Here is a 24,223-nt window from a genome sequence, read left to right on the forward strand (position 1 = left end):
AGGCGTCAGAAACAGGTAAATACTATGCTCTGAGTACGACAATCTGGCAACGGTGGCTATATGTATTTTCATATCATTGTTCTGTTGTTTATTGAATGTTGTGTTCAAGAAAAAGAATACTCATAATTTTAGTTAGTTTTTGGTTATAAGGATTTTTTAGGAAATACAATTATAACTCTACCTCCTCTACCTCTATCCTGGATCGGCTCTGGTGATGTTAGGTGCGTTTGTTGGATATTGCAGGACATGGGAATAGGAATGGAAAAGGGATAATAAGACTAAAGAAGAAGAGAAGGAGGAAGAGGAGGAAGAGCAGAAAGAGGCGAGGAAAAAGATTAAATTTGTTGTGTGAAAAATGGATGAGAGGAAATGGAGAATGGAAATAGGAGGAGGAGGAGGAGGAGGAGGAGGAGGAGGAGGTGATGAATATGGTGAACGCAAGTGTTATGAATATCAACTAAGCAATTCTTCCCAAACGTGACTCCTCCTCCTTTTCCTCCTCCTCCTCCTCCTCCTCTTCCTCCTCCTGGTAAGTGAGTTTCTGGAGTTTCCTTTTCATCTTTGGTTCTTTTTAAGCTTCTTTTTCCCACTTCTTTTTCTTCCTTCCTTTTTGTATTTTTCTCCTTCCTTCCTTTCTTCTTTCATTTTCTTCATTTTTTTAATTTCTCTTTTCGTTCTGACCTCCCCCCTTTCTTTCTTTATTCATTTTCCTTCCTTCCTATTCTCTTTTTCGTTTCTCTCTTCGTTCTTATCCCCCTCCCTTTTTTTTTCTTTATTCATTTTCCTTCCTTCCTATTCTTTTTTTCGTTTCTCTCTTCGTTTTTATCTCCCTCTCTTTCTTTCTTTATTCATTTTCCTTCCTATTGTCTTTCTCGTTCCTCCCTTCATTCTTATCTCTCCCCCTTTCTTTCTTTATTCATTTTCCTTCCTTCCTATTCTTTTTTCCGTTTCTCTCTTCGTTCTTATCTCCCTCCCTTTCTTTCTTTATTCATTTTCCTTCCTATTGTCTTTTTCGTTCATCCCTTCGTTCTTACCTCTCCCCCTTTCTTTCTTTATTCATTTTCCTTCCTATTGTCTTTTTCGTTCATCCCTTCGTTCTTATCTCCCTCCCTTTCTTTCTTTATTCATTTTCCTTCCTATTCTTTTTTTCGTTCCTCCTTTCGTTCTTACCTTTCTTCTTTTCTTCTTTTCTTTATTTCTTTTCCCTTCGTCTTTGTCTTTCTTCCTCTTCTCCTTATCCTTCCTTCCTTTCTCTTTTCTTACTTTTGTGTTTCACGAGATTGCTTTTTCTATATTATTTTTCTTTTTATTCCTTTTTCTTTTTCTTTCTTTTCCTCATTACTTTCAAATTCATCTCGTTTTCTTCACTGTCTTCTTTCTTCTCTTCTTTTTTCTCTTCCTTCTTTTATTTTGCCTTTCCTTCCTTCATTCCCTCTATTTTATCCCTCTTCATCCTCTCTCCTCTTCATTTCTCTCCTCTTCTTTATCTCCATCTCTCATCTTCTTCCTGTCATAGCCTTCATTTCCTTCTTTTCTTTCCTCCTCTTCCAGTCCTTTGAGAGCATTTCACTGTGATCCTCTTCCTCTCCTCCTCCTCCTTATCTTCTTCTTCTTCCTCTTCTTCTCCTTCATATATTATTCCTCATCTTATTCGTTATCTTCATATTTTTAGTTATTTATATATTTTACTTCTTTCTTCTTTTTCTTCTTTTTCTTCTTCTTTTCCTTCATAATATTTGTCATCTTCATATTCTTCGCCATCTTTATACTCTATTTCTTCCTCTTCTTCTTTATTATTATTATTATTATTATTATTATTATTATTATTATTATTATTATTATTATTATTATTATTATTATTATTATCACCAGAGAAGCATTTTATTGCGTATTAATGGAATTACCAGGTGAATTAAGTCTCTCTCTCTCTCTCTCTCTCTCTCTCTCTCTCTCTCTCTCTCTCTCTCTCTCTCTCTCTCTCTCTCTCTCTCTCTCGTCTATGATAGAAGGCAACCGGAAGAGAACGAGATGGAGAAGAGGAAGAGGAGGAAGAGGAGCAGGAGGAGGAGGAGGAGGAGGAGGAGGAGGAGGAAGATATCTAGAAGCAGTTTGAACCCAACCAGAAATATATCTCCTTTTCCTCCTCCTCCTCCTCCTCCTCCTCCTCCTTCTCCATTTTATCTTCTTTACCTTTACTTTCTCATTCGTCTTCCTCTCCAGTTCCCCATTTCTCTCTCTCTCTCTCTCTCTCTCTCTCTCTCTCTCTCTCTCTCTCTCTCTCTCTCTCTCTCTCTCTCTCTCTCTCTCTCTCTCTCTCTCTCTCTCTCTCTCTCTCTCTCCTCTTCCTCTTCCTCTTCCTCTTTCTCCTTTTATTGCTGACCACTTCCCTTTCTTTTTCCTCCCTCTCCTTCCTCCCTCTTACCTCTTTCTCTTTCCTCCTCCCTTCCTCCCCTCTTCCCTTCCCTCTCCTCCCCTCTCCCCTCTCTTCTCCCAGACAATAAAACCTTCCCTCATCTCCGTCACCATTCCTCCTCCTCCTCCTCCTCCTCCTCCTCCTCCTCCTCCTCCTCCTCCTCCTCTTCCTCCTCCTCCTCCTCCTCCTTCTCCTCCTGTGGCATATCTTTCTCCACCTCTCAGATATTTCTCATTCCTCGTACCCTTGCATGAGAGAGAGAGAGAGGGGAAGCTGAGGGAAACTTCATCTCAAGCAGTTAGAGAGATGGAGAAAAGAGATCGTTGGTGGAGGAGGAGGAGGAGGAGGAAAGAGAGATTTAAAATATATTCCACAGCGTAAAAAAAAAATCTATAAATATGTAAAGAAGGAAATAAATATGAAGAAGGAAACCAAACTAGGAGAGGAGGATGATAATAAGGAGGAGGAGGAGGAGGAGGAGGAGGAGGAGGAGGAGGAGATGCTTATAAGGCTGCCTCAGAACTACCACATGAAACCTTTCCTCCTCTTCCCCCTCCTCCTCCTCCTCCTCCTCCTCCTTCACCGTTAATTTTCCTCTCCTTCCTTTCTCCTTTCCTCCACTCTTTTGTTTCTCATTTGCGACTTTTTTTTCCTCTTTCGTTATTTTCTCTTCTGTGCAGTATTTACTCTCTCTCTCTCTCTCTCTCTCTCTCTCTCTCTCTCTCTCTCTCTCTCTCTCTCTCTCTCTCTCTCTCTCTCTCTCTCTCTCTCTCTCTCTCTCTCTCTCTCTCTCTCTCTCTCTCTCTCTCTCTCTCTCTCTCTCTCTCTTCTTTATTCCGTTTCTTGCTCTTTTTTTTTCTCACCCACTTTCCCCTTTTGCTGCACTCCTCCTCCTCCTCCTCCCCTTCCTCCTCCTCCTCCTCCTCCTCCCTCACCTGACCTCCTTCCATTTGCCAGGCTCTGACCTCAATCACGTGACCCTTTGCTGGCTCTCCTTCACCCCTCCCCCCCCCCCTTTCCTCCTTCCCTTCTTCCTCTATTCGTTCTTTACCTCCTTTCTTCCCTCTTCTCTTGTTTAATTATTTTTTTTCGTTCGGTTCTTCCTTCTTCCTCTCGTTTTTCTGTGTTTTTTCCTCTTTCCTTTCTTCCTTCTTTCCTTCTCCTTCTCCCTGTTTTACTCTTCCTTCTCTTTCTCCCTCTCTCTTTTCTCTTTCTTTCACTCCTTTCTTTCTTCCCTTCTTCCTTTCTTTTTATCTTATATTTTTCCTTCCTTCTTTTCTTCCTTCCTTCTCTTACTCACTTCTTCCTTTTTCCTTCCCTCCTTTCCTTTCCTTCTTTCATTCCTTCTTTTTCTTTATGTCCTTTCCTTCCTCATTTTCTCCCTTTTCCCCTTTTTTTCTCTTGTTTCCTCCCTCTCCATTTCTCCCTCCTACCTTCCTTCTCACCTTCCTTCCTTCCTTCCTTTCTTCCTTCAGTATTCCTTTCTCCTTTCTTCTCCCTCTTGTCTCATTTCCATTCCTCCTTCGTTTTCTTCTTCCTCCTCCTCCTCCTCCTCCTCCTCCTCCTCCTCCTTCTTCCAATATGTTATGGTGATTCTCTCTCTCTCTCTCTCTCTCTCTCTCTCTCTCTCTCTCTCTCTCTCTCTCTCTCTCTCTCTCTCTCTCTCTCTCTCTCTCTCTCTCTCTCTCTCTCTCTCTCTCTCTCTCTCTCTCTCTCTCTCTCTCTCTCTCTTTTCCATAAACATTTTCCAGTCTTTTGTAGCGATCGTTCAACCTCGTCCTCCTCCTCTTCCTCCTCCTCCTCCTCCTCCTCCTCCTCCTCCTCCTCCAGATAATTTACACCTGGACTAAGGTATTGATCACTTATTGGCAGGTGATCTTTAGGTGTATGTGTGTACCTGTGATGTATGGGTGGCGGTTGTGGTGGTGGTGGTTGTGGTGGAGGGAAGGCAAATAAGAAAGGGAGTTTGATAGTGATGGTGGTGGTGGTGGTGGTGGAATGGGTTGTGGTGAAAAAAAAAAGTATATGTGGTGATGGTGGTGGTGATGGTTATAGTAGTGGGTGAAGGGTTGATGATGGTAGTGGAGTGGTCTTAGGAGGCTTACGAATTTTATGGGAGGGGAAACGGGAGGGAAATGATGAAGAAAAGAAACAGGGAAAGAAACGAAGGAAAGAAAGGATGGTTGGGGAACGGGTTGATGGGAAGGGGAAGGGGAAGGGGGTAGGCTTACTTAATCTTATGGGAGGGGAAACAGGAGGGAAATGATGAAGAAAAGAAACAGAAAAAAACAGGGAAAACAGGAAAAGAAACGAAGGAAAGAAAGAAAGAAGAGAAAGGATGGTTTGAGAACGGGTTGATGGGAAGGGGAAGACGAAGGGAGAAGGCTTACTTAATCTTATGGGAGGGGAAACAGGAGGGAAATTATGAAAAAAAGAGACAGAAAAAAAACAGGAGGGAAATGATGAAGAAAAGAGACAGAAAAAAACATAAAAAGAAAGACAAGAAAAGAAAGGATGGTTGGGGAACGGATTGATGGGAAGGGGAAGGGAGAAGGCTTACTAAATCTTGTGGGAGGGGAAACAGAACTGATGCGGTGAAGAAAGGAGACAGGAAAAACAGGAGTAACTAAGAGAAACAAGAAAAGAAACGAAGGGAAAGAAGGAAAGAAAAGAAAGGAAGGTTATGGTAAAGGAAGGAAGGGGGGATGAGGGAAAGGAGGGGAAAGGAGAAACAAGAAAAGAAACGAAGGGAAAGAAGGAGAGAAAAGAAAGGATGGTTATGATAAAGGAAGGAAGGGAGAAACAAGAAGGAGAGAAAAGAAAGGATGGTTATGATAAAGGAAGGAAGGGGGGAGGAGGGAAAGGAGGGGAAAGACGTATGGCATTGTAGGTAAGTAGAGGGGCGTAAGTATGTAAGTAAGGAGAGGGGAGAGATAGTAAGGGGAAGGCAGAGGGTGGTGGTGGTGATAAAGTGGTGATGAAGTGTGGTGTTAAGTGGTGATGTGGTGGTAGTGATGAGGTAGAAGGGAGGTGTGGGGGTGAAATGAAAGGGATAGTGGTGATGAGATTGGTGGTGATGCAGAACATGTAAAAGTGGTGATGGTAGTGATGAGATAGAGGAGAGGTGGATGAAGGAAGGAAGAAGTGGAGGAGGAGGGGAAAAACAAGCTAAGGGGAAGAGAGGACAGGTTTGGGGAATAGGTGTGTGGGGGGAGGGGGAGCACAAGGTGAGGCGGTAATGTGATGGGGAAGGGATGGGGAGGGGGAGGGAAGAGGGGAGTCTGTGACGTGAGTGTGGGGAGGTGTTTGGAGGGGGGTATGAAGGGAGGGAGGTCAGAAAGGAAAGGGAAGGAGAGTGGGGGAAGGGATAGGGCGGAGGGGGAATGAAGGAGGGTGTGGGGGGGGTGGCTAGGTGTTGGGATGGGGGGATGAAGGGAGGGGAGGTCACAAAGGAAAGGGAAGGAGAGTGGGGAAGGGATAGGGCGGAGGGGGAAAAGGGAGAGAAGAGGGGAGTTCGTGAGTGTGGGGGGGTGGCGAGGTGTTGGGAGGAGTGAGGTTACAAAGAGGGAGGAAAAGAGATTGGGGAGAGTGGGAAGGAGAGGTAGGGGGTGATGGAGGGGGACTATGTATGTATGTATGTATGTATGTATGTATGTATGCGTGTGGTGATATGCAAAATTGATAGGTTGATCGATATGCTAAGAAAGAAAATAGATAGATAAATAACGAAAATATGAAAAGAAAGACTGAAAGAAGAATGAGTCCAAGAAGAAAATAAGAAGAATAAGGAAAAGGAGAAGATGAAGAAGAAAAAGAAGAAAGCTGAAGAAAAAAGAAGAAAAAGAAGAAAGCTAAAGGAAAAAGAAGATAGAGAAGAAAAGGGTGATAATGATGATGAAGTAGTTGATGAAAAAGAGGAAAAAGAAAAAAAAGAAGAAAATAACGATGAAGGAGCTTATAATAATGAAAAGATATAAAAAAGAGAAAGAAAATCGAAGAAAGGAGAAAAAAGAAGAGGAAGAGGAGCAGGCAGAAGAAGAAGAAGAAGAAGACTTGATCCATAAGAGTACCAAGACTTGCATTCACTGAGGCAAGAGTACTTTCACTGCGTGCGTGTGTGTGTGTGTGTGTGTGTGTGTGTGTGTGTGTGTGTGTGTGTGTGTGTGTACATGCTGGAATGCCGTTGTGTCGGTATTTAGTACTTTCACTGTGGTATGTGTGTTTGTTTGTTTGTTGGTGCAAGGAAGGGCAGGATGATATTGCAATTTTCTGATAGGTGGAGGAGGAGGAAGAGGAAGAGGAGGAGGAGGAGGAGGAGGAGGAGGAGGAGGGAGAGAGGGAGTGAAAGGAAGTAGTATTGAAAAATTGATAACTATTGATGTTTTACTATGAACACTACAACGACTACTACTACTACTACTACCACTACTACCACAATAATGATAATAACGCCATTTATAACTTAGCCCAAACTTATCATGGGAGGAGGAAGAGAAGTGGAAGAGAAGGATGGGGAAGGAAAGAAGGAGAAGAGGAGGGAAAGAAGAGAAACAGATTACGTGGTATTAAGTGGAGGGAGAAATATTATGAGGGTGAAGAAAGGAGAGAGAGAGAGATGGGGTCAACTTTCTCATCCCCCCCTCATCACGCCCACCTTCTCCTCTCTCCCTCTTCCCTCTCTCTCTCTCTCTCTCTCTCTCTCTCTCTCTCTCTCTCTCTCTCTCTCTCTCTCTCTCTCTCTCTCTCTCTCTCTCTCTCTCTCTCTCTCTCTCTCTCTCTCTCCTATTTAATCTCTTTTCCTTTTACGGGAGTGGTGGAAAAATTGTATACTATGTATGTATGTATGTATGTATGTATGTGAGGAAATGTGGGAGTGGTGGGAAACTTTCATGTACGTGTGTGATGTGCGTGTGTGTGTGTGTGTGTGTGTGTGTGTGTTTGTGTGTGTGTGTGTGTGTGTGTGTGTGTGTGTGTGTGTGTGTGTGTGTGTGTGTGTGTGTGTGTGTGTGTGTGTGTGTGTGTGTTAAAAAAAAAAAAAAGATTACGAAGGAAACGTTTGATCTGATCTCTTGAAATTAGTTTTGCGAAAAGTTATATATTTAGAGAGAGAGAGAGAGAGACAGCACCTTCTACATGCATCCTAAGATAGAGCGCGTGGGCAGACTGGATATCGTGTGATTTTGGTGATATACCGTTACTGCGCAGCTCTCCTCCTCCTAACCTCCTTTATCTCCCTCCTGTTCTCCTTTTTTATCCTCCTCCTCCTCCTCCTTTCTTTGTCCTAATTCTCCTCCTAACCTCCTTTATCTCCCTCCTTTTCTCCTTTTCTCCTCCTCCTCCTTCTCCTTTCTTTGTCCTAATTCTCCTCCTAACCTCCTTTATCTTCCTCCTGTTCTCCTTTTTCTCCTCCTCCTCCTCCTCCTTTCTTTATCCTAATTCTCCTCCTAACCTCCTTTATCTTTCTCCTGTTCTCCTATTTCTCCTCCTCTTCCTCTTTCATCTTCCTTCATCTCCATCTATCTTCTACTAACCTCTTATCTCTTTCTTCTCCCTTTTCGCCTCTCCCTCATTTTTCTTTCTTCGTCTCCTCCCAGTTTACTTATCTTCTTTTTTTTCCTTTTATTTTCACTTTCCTTCATCTCCTTTCTCCTTTTGCCCCCTATCGCCCTTCCATTTATTTTCTCCCTCTTTTCTTCACCTCTTCTTTTTTTTACTTTCCTTTATTTTTTCCTTTCCTTTCCCTTTCTTCCTGCTTTCCTTGTTTCCTTTCTTTCTTCGTTCCTCGTTCCTTCCTTCCTTTTTTCTTCCTCTGTACTTCCCTTTCCTTCTTCTGCTACTTGTTATTTCCTCCTGTTTTCTTTTTTTTCCTTCCTTTCATCTTTATCTTCCTCTTTTCCTTCCTTCTTCGTCCTTATCTCTCTTCCTTCTTTACTTCTTTATTCATTTCTTCCTCTCTTCCCTCCTCTTCTTTCCTCTTACTCTCCCTTTTCCTCATTTTCCTTCTCCTTCCACTCTTCCTTCTATCTCCCTTCTTCCTTGTCTGGTTTCATTGTCTTCCCCTCTTCTTCTACCTTTCTCCTTTTTTTTCCTCTGTTGCTTCATCTCTTTCCTCCTCTTCCCACTTTTCATTTTCTTCCTTAATTCCTTCCTCTTATTTCTCCATCACTACCATCCTCCTCCTCCTCCTCCTCTTCCCTTCTTCTTTCCCTCTCTCCTCCTCCCCCTCTTCCCTCCTTTGCTTATTAGTAGCTGCCCCTGACCCCCCCCCCTTCATTGACCCCTCACCTCCCCCCTCCACTTTTTTTTCCATCCCCCTCCTCCTCCCCCCCTTTTCTTCCTTTCCTCCCCCTCCGTCTCTTTCCTCCCTCCCTTGCAATACTAGTTTTACCTCCATCACCTCTTGTTAATGAAGGAGGTGGAGGAGGAGGAGGAGGAGGAGAATGTTAGTGTGTTATTTTTTTCCTCCATTGTTGTTGGAGAGAAATAATTACTCCCTATCTCCTCCTCCTCCTCCTCCTCCTCCTCCTCCATTACCTTTTGTGTATTGGTCTCCTTTCTCCAAGATTCTTCCCTCCAACCTTTCCTCCTCGTCCTCCTTCTTTCTCTCTCTATCTCTCTCCTCCTCCTCCTCCTCCTCCATTTCCCTTCCATTTCCTCACCGCGAACAAACAATGCAACTTGTCTCAATACTCCTCCTCCTCCTCCTCCTCCTCCTCCTCCTCCTCCTCCTCCTCCTCCTCCTCTCAATGACATCTTCTTCCTCCTCCTTCCTGTAAACAGTTCCGTATAATCATAATAATATTCTCCTCTTATATTTTTGTCGCTGTTTGTCCCTGAATTATCACGCGCAGGAGGAGGAGGAGGAGGAGATGAAGAGGAGGAAATGGCAGTAGGATGAGTAGGAAGGAGGAAAAGAAGGAAGAAGAAACGAGGAAATATGAAAAGATGAGTGTAAAGGAGACGAAGGAAGAGGAAGAGGAGGAGGAGGAGGAGGAGGAGGAGGAGGATGTTACAGGTTCTACAAAACGCCATAATAGGAAGAAGAGGACCCAAAAGAGCCTCCTCCTCCTCCTCCTCCACCTCTTACAAGTATATCCCCACTGCGACACAATTTCCTCCTCCTCTTCTTCCTACCACTCCTCCTCCTCCTCCTCCTCCCCCTCCTCCTCCTCCTCCCCCTCCTCCTCCTCCACCTCTTACAAGTATATCCCCACTGCGACACAATTTCCTCCTCCTCTTCTTCCTTCCACTCCTCCTCCTCCTCCTCCTCCACCTCCACCTCTTACAAGTATATCTCCACTGCGACACAATTCCCTCCTCCTCCTCTTCCTTCCACTCCACCTCCTCCTCCTCCTCCTCCCCCTCCTCCTCCTCCTCCCTCCTTCCCTTCGTACCTTTCTCCACCACCACTGCCTTCTTCATCCTACACACCCTCCTCCTCCTCCTCCTCCCCTGGTGGTGGTGGAGGTGGTGAAGGTGGAGGTGGAGGTGGTGGTGGTGGAGAGAAGGAGAACAGTGTCGTCTTAACATGTGGTCAGTTCGAACGTGTGTACCTGTGTGTGTGTGTGTGTGTGTGTGTGTGTGTGTGTGTGTGTGTGTGTGTGTGTGTTTTGTGGGTCGGGTAATGGCATGGAAAATTTACTGCCACCTCTATAACCACCACCACCACCATCATCACCACCACCACCACCACCACCACCCTTACCATTACATCTGCTGCTTCTGATGATGATGATAGTGATGCTGTTACTACTACTACTACTACTACTACTACTACTGTTACTACTATCATCACCACCACCATCACCACTATTATCACCACCAGTACAGCATTCCACCACTCCTGCATTCCTTCATCATCACAATATCCTTCTCCTTCATCTCCTCCTCCTCCTCCTCCTCCTAATCCTACTCAGTCATTCGCGCGTGACATGTCTTGGATGAGGAAGAGGGGGAGGAGGGGGGAGAGATGGTGTTGAGGAAGAGGAGGGTGGGAGGAGTCACCACCATCACCACCACCACCACCACCACAAGGACAGGTGAAATCAGGTGGCCGGAAGACAACCACCACCACCAGTGACCTGCCAGTATCGCGGTGGTGACTGTGTGGTGTTGTTGCGCTGGTGCTGAGTGCGTGGTGATGAAGTGGTGTTGATATTGTGACTGTATGGGTGTTTGTGTAGTGGTGGTGGTGTTTGGTGTTACTCGTGGTGTGTGATGACGGTAAATGTGATACAGTGGTGATGAAAATGGTGATGCAGATGGTGTTGAGTGCATACAAGTGGTGGTGATGAAATATACGTTTTAAGAACTGAGATTACGTGTATGGTGATGGTGATGATGGTGGTGATGCAATACTGGAGGTGACAATGACATGGTGTGTGAATGTAATGATGGTGATGGTGGTGGTGGTGATGGTGATGACACGTAATATATAATTGAAGATGCTAATGGTGCCTAATGGTGATGTCATGTGGAGTGGTTGTTTTTGGTGGTGTGGTAATGAATGGTAGTGAAGGTGGTGGTGGTGGTGGTGGTGGTGGTGCGAGGGTAAGAAAATTATGTTTGTTGAAGGAAAGTTAATGGAAAGTGCTGGAAAATAATTGGGTTTGGGTGATGAAATTTGATAATGGCGCCATGAGGGAGATACTGGTTGTGATGAGGGTGGTGATGATGGTGGTGATGACGAAGATGATGGGGGATTAAAAGGTTGTGATGATGATAGGGGTGTTGAGGATGAATGTGGTAGTGATGAAGGTTGTGATGATGGTGGTGATGACGAAGATGATGGGGGATTAAAAGGTAGTGATGATGATAGGGGTGTTGAGGATGAATGTAGTAGTGATGAAGGTTGTGATGATGGTGATGGAGATGATTAATTGATAGTGATTACGTAATGATGAATAGACTGATGAAGATGGCAATGCAGTGACGGTGATGTTAATGCTGGTAATGATGGTGATGGTGGTGATGATGGTGATGAAGATGACTAATTGATAGTGATTACGTAATGATGAATAGACTGATGAAGATGGCAATGCAGTGACAATGATGTTAATGCTGCTAATGATGATGATGATAGTGATGGTGGTGATGATGGTGGTGAAGATGGTGATAAAGATGATTAATTGATAGTGATTACGTGATGATGAACAGACTGATGAAGATGGCAATGAAGGTGATGTTAATGCTGCTAATGATGATGATGACAGTAATGATGGTGATGATAGTGACGTGTCCTTGAAGATGATAATAAAGTTGTAATAAAATAAATAACAGTAAATAATAAAACAAAAGCATAACAATAACAGTCAATAGAACTAGTAAATAATTAATAGCAAATGCCTAATAATAATAATAATAATAATAATAATAATAATAATAATAATAATAATAATAATAATAATAATAATAACAATGAGGTGATTTTTATTATTATCTCATTATTACTATTATTATTACTATTCTCATCATTGTTATCGTTACAGCTGTTTTTGTTATTATTGTTTTTTGTTGTTGTTATATATCCGTTAGAGACAGAGAAATTCGATACTTGCGGATGTAGTAGAGATGGAGGAGGAGTGGGGAGGGGGAGATCGTGGGTGTAATGTGGGAGGAACCGCTTTTTATGGGTAGTGGGAGGTTGGGGATTGGGGGGGTTGGGTGGGGATCCGTTCCTCCCCCCCTCCCCCCAGTCCCACAACTCTTCCCTATCTCCCCTCCATTCCCCATTCCCCTTCCTTCTTACCCTACTCCACTTCTTGCATCCCCTTCCTTTATTCCTTCCTTCCCTTCACCCCCATCTCCTTTCTCTTTAGTGCCCTCTCCTTCCCTCTCTCTCTCTCTCCTCCCACTCCCCTCTCTTCCCCATCCTCCCCTCCCTATCCCTCTTTCTTTCCTCTCTCTCCCCTCTCATTCCCCATCCTCCCCATCCCTCCCCTCTTGCACTCACTCCCCTTTCTTCTCCTCCACTCCTTTCCCCTCCCCTCCCCTTCCCTCTTGCACTCACTCCCCTTTCTTCTCCTCCCTTCTCCCCTCCCCTCCCCTCCCCTCGCCCTGCATTGCCTAAGAACATGCCCACACACTTTTATATGCAATCTCTCTCTCTCTCTCTCTCTCTCTCTCTCTCTCTCTCTCTCTCTCTCTCTCTCTCTCTCTCTCTCTCTCTCTCTCTCTCTCTCTCTCTCTCTCTCTCTCTCTCTCTCTCTCTCTCTCTAACAGGCTTTCTCACCACGTAGTTAACTGCACCTGCTTGAGAGAGAGAACATGAGTCATCGACAGGTTAGGTGACGTGCGTAAAATTTATATCGTTAAAAAAAAGTGAATATACAAGCAAACGTCTTAGTCTTGAACCTAACATGGTGATGGGTGGAGTGGACACGGGTAACTGGAGGAGGAGGAGGAGGAGGAGGAGGAGGAGGAGGACTAACACCACCAGCACCACCAGAAGGAAAACAGGATTAGGATGAGTAGGAGGAACAGGATGAGAAGGAGAAGGAGGAGGAGTAGGAGGAAGGGATGGAGTTAGAAAGCAAGGAAGAGGAGGAGGGGAGGGGGGGAAGGGCATGGGCAGGTAAGGGCATAGGTTAATTAGGTAAGTTTCAGGTTTGTACCGTATGCCCAGCTTAGACACGTGGGGATGGAAGGACATTCGGGTATTTGCTGCGTATTTGTTTGATTCACGTCTGCCTCACCATCACCATTATTAACACCATCATCACCATCACTAATACGTCACGTCTGCCTCACCATCACCATTACTAACACCATCATCACCATCACTAATACGTCACGTCTGCATCACCATCACCATTACTAACACCATCATCACCATCACTAATACGTCACGTCTGCCTCACCATCACCATTACTAACACCATCATCACCATCACTAATACGTCACGTCTGCCTCACCATCACCATTACTAACACCATCATCACCATCACTAATACGTCACGTCTGCCTCACCATCACCATTATTAACACCATCACCACCACCACCACCAATACGTAACACCTGCATCACCATCACTAATACGTCACGTCTGCCTCACCATCACCATTATTAACACCATCACCACCACCACCACCACCACCAATACTTAACACCTGCATCACCATCACTAATACGTCACGTCTGCCTCACCATCACCATTATTAACACCACCACCACCACCACCAATACTTAACACCATCATCACCATCACTAATACGTCACGTCTGCCTCACCATCACCATTATTAACACCATCACCACCACCACCACCAATACTTAACACCTGCATCACCATCACTAATTCGTCACGTCTGCCTCACCATCACCATTATTAACACCATCACCACCTCCTCCACCACCACCAATACTTAACACCTGCATCACCATCACTAATTCGTCACGTCTGCCTCACCATCACCATTATTAACACCATCACCACCACCACCACCACCAATACTTAACACCTGCATCACCATCACCAATACGTCACGTCTGCCTCACCATCACCACCAGTAAGACTTAAAGAATTGAACTTGCTTTCTCTCTATAGGCGAAGGGTGCGAGGAGACTTGATGGAAGTTTATAAATGGATGAATGGCTTTAATAAGGGGGCTATTAATAAGGTTCTGAGGATAAGAGAACTGGGCAGGACACGTAGTAATGGGTCTAAGCTGGATAAATTCAGATTCAACAAGGACATATGCAAAAATTGGTTTACGAGCAGAATGGTGGATGAGAGGAACAGGCTTGGCAGTCATGGTGTGAGTGCCGATACGATAGTCACATTCAAAAAGAGATTAGATAACTTTATGGATAGTGAGGGAAGGTGGGGTTAGGTTCACAGGAGCTGCCTTGTACAGACCCACCGGCCTCTTGCAGACTCCTTACGTTCTTATGTTCTGATAATAATAACAATATATGATAATGATAATAAGAATAAAACAACTCGAAAAAAATATATAGACATGCACAGTAGGATATGGAGGTTAAATTTCGACAAAGGTAGAATTTAATGTTTTTAAGGAGGAAAAATATATAGGTCTATTGGGAAGGTATGACACTGTAGTAAATGATTAAAATAGAAAATGGCAATCAGGGATGTAGATGAAGAGCAGATTAATTTATAAACAGGCCATGAAAAGATTAGATGTACAGATTGTGGGGAAAATGGACGGAAGGATGTTCGGGCAAAAAAACCAAAAAAAAAACCATGCCACTAAATAAAAAGGAATCTAAAAACAAGAACAAAAACAACATATAAAAGTTACGGCGTGTGCTTGACCGTCGTTGTGTAGTTGTAGAGATATTTTTAGGGGAGGGGGTTATTTTATATATTTTTTATTTATTTATTTATTTATTTATTTTTGCTAATACTGATATACAAAGCTTTTTACTGATCCTTGACCGTCGTTGTGTAGTTGTAGAGATATTTTTTTTTTAGGGTTATTTATTTATTTATTTATTTTTTTTTCTGCTGATAATGATATACAAAACTTTTTACTGATGATGAAATAAAACACTTTTTTTTATGATGAAATGCAACGTTGTTTTACTAATTAGGAAATGCAACGGTTTTTTTTCTTTTAATTTACATCGGTGAGAATTAAAAAGTATATACATCACCCGTCAAATTATATTCTTTAAATATTTGTATCCTTGAACACACACACACACTTTCTGTTCCTTGTTAGTGTGAAGGCAACATTGTTCTTTCTCTTTCTCTCTCTCTCTCTCTTTCTTTCTTTTAAATTCTTTCTTTCATTCATTCTTTCTTCTATTATTTTTGTTGCATGAACGTAGGCAGCTCTTGTGTACACTTTCCCTCCGTGTGTACGTGTATGTTTAGTGAATGTGTGTGTGTGTGTGTGTGTGTGTGTGTGTGTGTGTGTGTGTGTGTGTGTGTGTGTGTGTGTGTACGTATTCGTTTATAGGACATCGCTTGGTATTGTACGTGTGTGTGTGTTTTAAAGACACGTTCATGTTTCCATAAAGGTCGTTTGTACATGTTCAGGAAGCGAAGTGTGTGTGTGTGTGTGTGTGTGTGTGTGTGTGTGTGTGTGTGTGTGTGTGTGTGTGTACGCTTGCTGTCTCTTTGCTGCGTCCTTGGACCTTCAGAAATTTCTTTTATATATATATTAGAGAGAGAGAGAGAGAGAGAACCATAAACTTTCCCTCCCCCAAGTAAGCAAAGATGAGAATATATATTTTCCCCTGAAGATATTATTGAACACACACACACACACACACATTGTTCGCCACACATTCTCATCTTTCTCAATTCTCTCTCTCTCTCTCTCTCTCTCTCTCTCTCTCTCTCTCTCTCTCTCTCTCTCTCTCTCTCTCTCTCTCTCTCTCTCTCTCTTTCCTTCCAGGTAAAATATTGTTACTTAAGGCGAGCCAGTCGGTTTCGCAGAGAGAGAGAGAGAGAGAGAGAGACCCGTGACTCATTGGTTGCGTCATGGGAGAAAACAAAAACAACACTGGGACGAAAACAAGAGAGCGGTTCCCAACTTTTTATTTAATTACCTTGCTTTCTCTCTCTCTCTCTCTCTCTCTCTCTCTCTCTCTCTCTCTCTCTCTCTCTCTCTCTCTCTCTCTCTCTCTCTCGAATTTATTACTCTGTGCGTTTTCTTTTTTCGTTCTTTTTCTCTCACACTTTCTTTATTATCATTCTTTTTTCTCTTTTTTTCGTTCTCCTCTCTCTCTCTCTCTCTCTCTCTCTCTCTCTCTCTCTCTCTCTCTCTCTCTCTCTCTCTCTCTCTCTCTCTCTCTCTCTCTCTCTCTCTCTCTCTCTCTCTCTCTCTCTCTTCTTGTTGCTTTCCCTTATTGCTTCTTCTTCTTTTGTTTCCTATATTTACATACCGGTTTTTTTTCTCGTTTTTTTCTCTTATTTTGGCTTATATTTGCATTTTTCCTTCGTTTAAAGAAAATGAAAAAAATAGGGAAAACATAAAAGAAAATAATGCATGAAAAGGAAAACTGTGTGAAAGATGAGTGACAAAGGAAAATAAGAAAGCGTGTGAAAGATTGTAACTATGAACGATCTGAAAAGTGAGAAAAAATATATATACTGATCATGAAGGAGTTTGAATGCGTGTGAAAATAATAAGAAGAAGAAGAGAAGAAATAATAAACATGGAGATGGAAGAAAGAGAGGAACAGAGAAAGAGAGAAACAATAAATGGAATGATGATATAAGAAGAAAAATCGACCCTCCCAATAAAAGAACAAAAAGAAAAAATAGGAAAAAGAAAAATAGAGAAAAAAGAAGAAATACAAGAAGAAAAAGAAGAAAAAAGAAGGAAAGGAGGATTCAACGATTAACCATCCCCCTCAGACACACAACCCCCCACCCCCTTTACATACACAACCCCTCCCCCCCACCACCCACCCCCTACAATACATAACCTTACCCCTCCAGCATAAGTCCCCTCCCACACACAAATCCCCTCCCACACACACAAGTTTCCCCCTATCCTCTTACTTCCCACAATCCCCTCTTCTAATCATTCCCCTTCCCCTACTCCCCCAACCCTCCACAACCTCCTCCTATATAAGTCCCCTCCCACAAACTTCCCACTATCCTCTTACTCCCCTCAATTCCCCCTATTAATCACACCCCACCCCTTCCCCTTTACTCCCCCACCAAACCAAACCCCTCCCCACCACCTCACAAAACCCCTCCCACACACCCCTCCATCTTCCCACTCAATCCAGTTGCTCCATAATGGCCAACATACACAGCCTAACATACGGAGTGGTGGAGGTGGTAGAACCCTCCTCATCCGCTTCCACCTCCGCCTCCACCTCCTTCACTATCTCCCCCAACACCATCGGGGGAGTCCTATTTTTCCTGTGCATCGCCCTGGTTCTCTATATCCTCTACAACGCATCGCTCCTGCCGCCCATCCTCTGCACCGCGTGAGTGAGAGAGAGAGAGAGAGAGAGAGAGAGAGAGAGAGAGATCCTTATTAGTCTTATCAAATCAATATCTTTAATACAACTTTTTTCCCCATCTGACCCCATTTCCACTCCCCTTTCATCCCCTTTCCCCTCTTCCCCTTCCTCCCCCCTCTCGCTTTCCCTCCCCTCTCCCGTTCTATCCACATGTCATCCAATCATTTAATTTCCTCCCTTATCTCTCTCTCTCTCTCTCTCTCTCTCTCTCTCTCTCTCTCTCTCTCTCTCTCTCTCTCTCTCTCTCTCTCTCTCTCTCTCTCTCTCTCTCTCTCTCTCTCTCTCTCTCTCTCTCTCTCTCTCTCTCTCTCTCTCTCTCTCTTTACATATGACCTTTTCCTCATCCCTTCCTCTTCTTTCTCTCCACTTTTTCCCCTTTATCTATTCCCTCCTCCTCCTCTTCCTCCCCTTCCCCTTCCTCCTCTTCCTCCCCCTCCTCCTTCTCCTCCCCTTCCTCCTCCTCCCCCTTCCCCCCATTTCTCTTCCTCCTTTTGGCTTTTCCTTTACCCTTAACCTTTTCCTCCTCTTCTCACCTGTATTTCCCCTCACGACTTTGAATACACCTGTGTGTGTGTGTGTGTGTGTGTGTGTGTGTGTGTGTGTGTGTGTGTGTGTGTGTGTGTGTGTGTGTGTGTGTGTGTGTGTGTGTTATTTTGTATTTCAGAATGTTATTTATTTTAATTTGTTGTTGTTATTGTAATTGTTATTATTATTACTATTATTATTATTATTATTATTATTATTATGGTTATTGTTATTATTATTATTATAGTTTTTATTGTTATTGCTCTTGTTGTTGTTCGAAATATATATGAACGTTATCCTTATTCCTCTCTCTCTCTCTCTCTCTCTCTCTCTCTCTCTCTCTCTCTCTCTCTCTCTCTCTCTCTCTCTCTCTCGCCGTGACTTTTTTTTTATCAAACACCATCACCACCACCACCATCACCACCACCATCACCACCACCATCACCACCACCATCACCACCACCACCATCACCACCATCACCACCACCATCACCACCACCATCACCACCACCACCATCACCACCACCACCATCACCACCACCATCACCACCACCATCACCACCACCATCACCACCACCATCACCACCACCATCACCACCACCACCACCACCATCACCAACATCACGTCCTTTCGTCACGTCACTGTCCCCATTATCGTTTATTTATCTTCTACACTTCCTCTTTTTTCTGCTCCTCCTCCTCCATTCCTGTTTATTCGTCTTTGCTATTATTATTATTATTATTATTATTATTATTATTATTATTATTATTATTATTATTATTAGTAGTAGTAGTAGTAGTAGTAGTAGTAGTAGTAATAATAATAATAGTAGTAGTAGTAGTAGTAGTAGTAATAGTAGTAGTAGTAGTAGTAATAGTAGTAGTAGTAGTAGTAGTTGTGTTATTATTTCAACACTATCATCATGTTTTTTTTTTCTTTTTTGTCTTCTTGTTCTTCTTTTCTTCTTCTGAATCGTGTTTGTTGCTTTACCCAGGTTTCTCACATTAGGTAATCTCTTTTGCAATATGCAGAACTTCATGCATGCCCTACTCTCTCTCTCTCTCTCTCTCTCTCTCTCTCTCTCTCTCTCTCTCTCTCTCTCTCTCTCTCTCTCTCTCTCTCTCTCTCCTTCACCTTCAGACCTTTTCCTCTTTACCCTCTCTCTCTGCCCTTCTTTCACCACCACCACCTCCACCACCACCACCACCACCACCACTCTCAATCTCAATTTCTTATTCACCAACTACCTTCACTGCATTCCTCCTCACTCCTCCTCCTCACTCCTCCTCCTCCTCCTCCTCCTCCTCCTGCCCCCTCCATGCCACATTTTACCACCACAATACCGTCACGTCTCAGTCACCACCACCACCACCACCACCATTACCTCTACCATTAACACCTCCACCACCACCAGCACCACCTCCACCATCCCACATTTATCTCCACTCTCCTTTTTTTTTCTCTTTCTAATCAGACACCTCTCCCAACACACACACACACACACACACACACACACACACACACACACACACACACACACACATTCACTCCTATCTTTCCCCTCCCCTTCCTATCTCTCTTTCCCTCCCAGCTACCAAGTTTCTCTCTCTCTCTCTCTCTCTCTCTCTCTCTCTCTCTCTCTCTCTCTCTCTCTCTCTCTCTCTCTCTCTCTCTCTCTCTCTCTCTCTCTCTCTCTCTCTCTCTCTCTCTCTCTCTCTCTCTCTCTCTCTCTCTCTCTCTCTCTCCTCTCCTCTCTCTCCCCTTTCCGCTCTTCCACTTCCTCCCGTCCTTTCTCCCTCCTCCCCCCCCCCCTCCACCTGTCTTCTCCATCACCTGTCCGTTCTCACACACACACCTGTCTTTCACACCTGTTTCTCCTTCCTTCTAATCACTATTGTAATTTTTCTCCTTCCTCCCCCCCCCCCTCCCTTGGTCCTCTCTCCCCCCCCTCCCCTTCCCTTGGTCCTCGTCTCCTCTCCCTTCCTTCCTTTCTCCCTCCATCTTTATCTCTTCCTTTTCCTTCTCTCTTTCCTCTCTTTCTCTCCAGTTTTTTTCTCTCCCTTTTTCACTATCCGCTTTTTCCTGCCTCCCTCACCTCCATCTCCTCCGTTTTTTTTTCTCTTTCTCTCCTCCCTTCCCTCCTTTCTCTCCATTTTCATTCCCCCTTTTTTCCTGTTTCCCTCACGTATCTTTCGCCTTTTTTCTCTCTACCTTTCTCTTCTCTCCTTCCCTCCTGAGCACTCGTTATCCTGCTCTCTCTCTCTCTCTCTCTCTCTCTCTCTCTCTCTCTCTCTCTCTCTCTCTCTCTCTCTCTCTCTCTCTCTCTCTCTCTCTCTCTCTCTCTCTCTCTCTCTCTCTCTCTCTCTCTCTCTCTCTCTCTCTCTCTCTCTCTCTCTCTCTCTCTCTCTCTCTCTCTCTCTCTGTCTGTCTCTCATTCGCCCCTCTTCCTTCAAACGCTAAACATCTATTCATCTTTCTCTAATTCGCTCTCCTTCTCTTCCTACCGGTTCTCTCTCTCTTCATCCATCTTCCCTTCGTCTCTCATTCACTCATCAAACACATATTTCCCTCTCTTATTCGCTCCTCTCCTCCGCCTTTAAACATTATCACCTATTTCTCGTCCCTTCCTCTCTCCTATCCATCCACCACATAATTCTGTCCCCACTACCTCTAATTTGTCCCTCCCATCCACTATCCCTCTGTCATTCACGCATCACACAGCTGTTCCTCTCTCCTCTAATCTGACCCTCCCTTTCTCCTTCCTTCTCTCATCCAATCATCAATCTCCTATTCCTCTCGCCAAATACATCCCTCTCCTCTTCCTCCTTTCGTCTCTCTCATTCATTCATTACACATTTATTCCTCTCTCTCTCTACTTCGCCCTCCTCCTTCTCCTTCTTCCTTTCGTATCTCTTATCCACTCATTACACATTATTCCTCTCTCCTAATTCATCCCTCTCCTCCTCTTCCTCCTTTCGTCTCTCATTTATTCATTACACATCTACTCCTCTCTCTCTACTTCGCCCTCCTCCTTCTCCTTCTTCCTTTCGTATCTCTTATCCACTTATTCCTCTCTCCTAATTCATCCCTCTCCTCCTCTTCCTCCTTTCGTCTCTCATTTATTCATTACACATCTACTCCTCTCTCTCTACTTCGCCCTCCTCCTTCTCCTTCTTCCTTTCGTATCTCTTATCCACTCATTACACATTATTCCTCTCTCCTAATTCATCCCTCTCCTCCTCTCCCCCTTCCGTCTCTCAGTCAGTCATGTACAGTTTGGTCGTCGGAGTTTTCGCCTTTGTAACGGGTCCTCACTTTGGATGTTTCCTCGTGTCTTCATGTCACTGTTTATTGTTGTTCAGTCAGTCCCCCTCTTCTTCTTTCCCTTTTCACTCTACACACTTCTTCCTCTTGTCTAATGCGTCCCTCTCCTCCTCCTCCTCCCTTCTTCTCTCTTATCCACTCACTACACACTTAAGGGGCTATTACACTGGTCAAATTTTCCGTGGATCTTCAGTCAAACCACGATTTCCGCTGGCGTGGTTCTCATATTTGCGTGGTTTTCTGACGTGTCCACAATCTTCCAAAGCTACTGTAGATTTCACTGAAGGACGACGGGATTGCTCATCATCTTCATCAGCAGCAATAACAACAAACAATTGAGAACCACGTTAGCGGAAATCGTGGTTTGACTGAAGATCCACGGAAAATATGCCCAGTGTGATAGCCCCCTTACTCCTCTCCCTCGTCTAATACACCCCTCTCCTCCTCTTCTCCCCTCCGTCTCCCTCAATCACTCACTACACACTTCTTCCTCCCTCGTCTAATACACCCCTCTCCTCCTCTTCTCCCCTCCGTCTCCCTCAATCACTCACTACACACTTCTTCCTCCCTCGTCTAATACACCCCTCTCCTCCTCTTCTCCCCTCCGTCTCCCTCAATCACTCACTACACACATCATCCACACTCGTCTAATCACCCCTCTCCTCCTCTTCTCCCTCCGTCTCCCTCAATCACTCACTACACACTTCTTCCTCCCTCGTCTAATACACCCCTCTCCTCCTCTTCTCCCCTCCGTCTCCCTCAATCACTCACTACACACTTCTTCCTCCCTCGTCTAATACATCCCTCTCCTCCTCTTCTCCCCTCCGTCTCCCTCAATCACTCACTACACACTTCTTTCTCTCTCGTCTAATTCCTCCTTCTCCTCCTCCCGCAGGTTCGGCCACCCGCTGTTTCGGTCGAGCAAGGAGCGTCGCCGTGCCCGCCTCCGGGATGCGCGCGCCACCAAGTGCAACTCCGCCGACTCCGGGGACTCAGGCATCGAGGTAAGGCGCTGAAGGGAGAAGGTCGAGGGTGAGGTTAGGCCTTTGGGGTTAGGCCGAAGGTTAGACATGGAAGTGAAGGTCTTGCTGGAGTTTGAGTAGTCGAGGGTGATGTTAGGTTTTATGGGTCTTGAGATTTTTTTATTTAATGCTTGACTTGACAAATTGTATTATTATTGTTATTGTTATTATTTAAGGGTTAGGCCGAAATGTGAAGTCGGTATTAGAAGACACTTTCAGTTCTCACATCAGTTATTTCTAAAGGTCAAAGAGGGGGTCAGTCGGGTTCTAATGAGTGTTTGTTTAGGTTCATGGTACAGAAGAAGGGTCAGACTACCACCAGGGTCATAAAACTACTTCTGGAAACTACTCCTGGAAAGCCTTGTCAAATATGTGAACTTGGGCGATTAATGTTTAGCAATACGGCCCTGTTAGTAAGTTAGTAAGTGTATAGGCATGGAGGTGAGGCGCTGACGGTAATTTTGGCCTGTATTTTTCGGGGCTTCCACAACAACAAATATGATAAGGCTTTGTTAGAGGTTGTTATGGGCATTTCCGTGGGTAGTTTTTTTTTTTTTTCTGTATTTTTCGGGGCTTCCACAACAACAAATATGATAAAGCTTTGTTAGAGGTTGTTTTGGGCATTTCCGTGGGTAGTTTTTATTTTTATTTTTGGCCTGTATTTTTCGGGGCTTCCAGAACAACAAGTATGATAAGGCTTTGTCAGAGGTTGTTATGGGCATTTCCGTGCATGGGTAGTTTTATGACCCTGGTTGTAATTTGACTCATGAACGATACAAAAATAACACTCATGATAAACCGATTGATATTCTTTGTGGCCTTTGGAAATAGATACCGAACTTATCCACGCATTCTCAAACACTTCGGGTCGTACACAACACCCAAGTTTGATTAGGCTTTGGTAGAGGTTATTGTGGGTGTTTCCATTGATAGTTTTCCCTATTACACACTCACACAAACACTCATACATACATACATACATACATACATACTACATACATATTTACATACATACATACATACACACGCCTTGCCCTGTGACGTTATTGTGTGTTACGATCGGTAGTGAATCACATGTGTGGCAGGAGAGTGGATATTGGCACTCTCCTCCTCCTCCTCCTCCTCCTCCTCCACTTCCTCCTCTTCCTCCTCTCCTTCTTCTCTTCTGACTCTTTGTTCTCATCCTTTTTCTTCTTCCTCCTCCTCCTCCCCCTCCAGCTCTCCTTCTTCCTCCTCCTCCTCCTCCACTTCCTCCTCTTCCTCCTCTCCTTCTTCTCTTCTGACTCTTTGTTCTCATCCTTTTTCTTCTTCCTCCTCCTCCTCCCCCTCCAGCTCTCCTTCTCTTCTCACTTTCTCCTCATCCTTTTCTTCTTCCTCCTCCTCCTCCCCCTCTTCTTCTTTCTACTTCCACCTCTTGCTCCCAATTCTACTTTTTTCTCATCCTTCACCTTTCGTACTCTTCTTCTTCTTCTTCTTCTTCTTCTTCTTCTTTTTCTTCTTCTTCTTCTTCTTCTTCATCCACTTTCACCCACCATCGCCCAATCTCTCCTCCCATCTGTACCTTCTCCCCCCACGTTCCTCCTTCCTCCTCCTCCTCCTCCTCCTCCTCCTCCTCCTGTTTTGGCAATGTCGTAAAAATTGGCATTGAGATGGAAGCAAGTGGTTGGTGCCTGGCGGTCTGGCTGGCTGGTGGACTGGTTGGCTGACCGGGTGACTGGGTGCATGGCTGACTGGTTGACTGGGTGGCTGACTGGTTGACTTGCTGACTAAGTGGATGACTGACGAGTTAATGGCTGAGTGATGGAGTGTGTTGATGGCTGACTGTGCGGCTGGCTGGCTGACTGACGGGGTAGATGGATGGATGACTGACTGGCTGACTGACTGACTGACTGACTGGCTGACTGAGTGGCTGACTGACTGACTGGCTGACTGACTGACTGACTGACTGACTGACTGACTGACTGACTGGCTGACTGACTGAGTGG

At 44.3% G+C, this 24,223-nt stretch overlaps 1 protein-coding gene and 1 long non-coding RNA gene across 14 annotated transcripts in view; one reads left to right on the forward strand and one right to left on the reverse strand.

The window, feature by feature from the left end:
* The window catches only part of LOC126995572 (rho guanine nucleotide exchange factor 4-like), a 232,256-nt gene that overhangs the window by 96,855 nt on the left and 111,178 nt on the right, over positions 1-24,223 (forward strand). For 11 of the 12 annotated variants that reach the window (XM_050855228.1, XM_050855235.1, XM_050855233.1 and 8 more), the window contains one exon: positions 22,112-22,220. In XM_050855228.1, the coding sequence (XP_050711185.1) occupies positions 22,112-22,220 (109 nt within the window). Of the gene's footprint in view, positions 1-10,456; positions 10,544-16,335; positions 17,331-22,111; positions 22,221-24,223 lie in introns of those variants that run through there. The other variant, XM_050855242.1, reaches the window with a different exon arrangement.
* LOC126995574 (uncharacterized) lies at positions 12,793-14,552 on the reverse strand. Of its 2 annotated transcripts, none has more exons than XR_007750424.1 (3): positions 13,852-14,552; positions 13,600-13,759; positions 12,793-13,283 (listed from the first exon to the last, which is right to left on the reverse strand). It is a non-coding gene; the product is annotated as an uncharacterized LOC126995574 (long non-coding RNA). The 2 variants fall into 2 exon arrangements; XR_007750423.1 differs by having other exon boundaries at positions 12,793-13,338.

This window comes from Eriocheir sinensis, chromosome 8 (assembly GCF_024679095.1).
Source record: "Eriocheir sinensis breed Jianghai 21 chromosome 8, ASM2467909v1, whole genome shotgun sequence".
NCBI classification, from domain to species: domain Eukaryota; kingdom Metazoa; phylum Arthropoda; class Malacostraca; order Decapoda; family Varunidae; genus Eriocheir; species Eriocheir sinensis.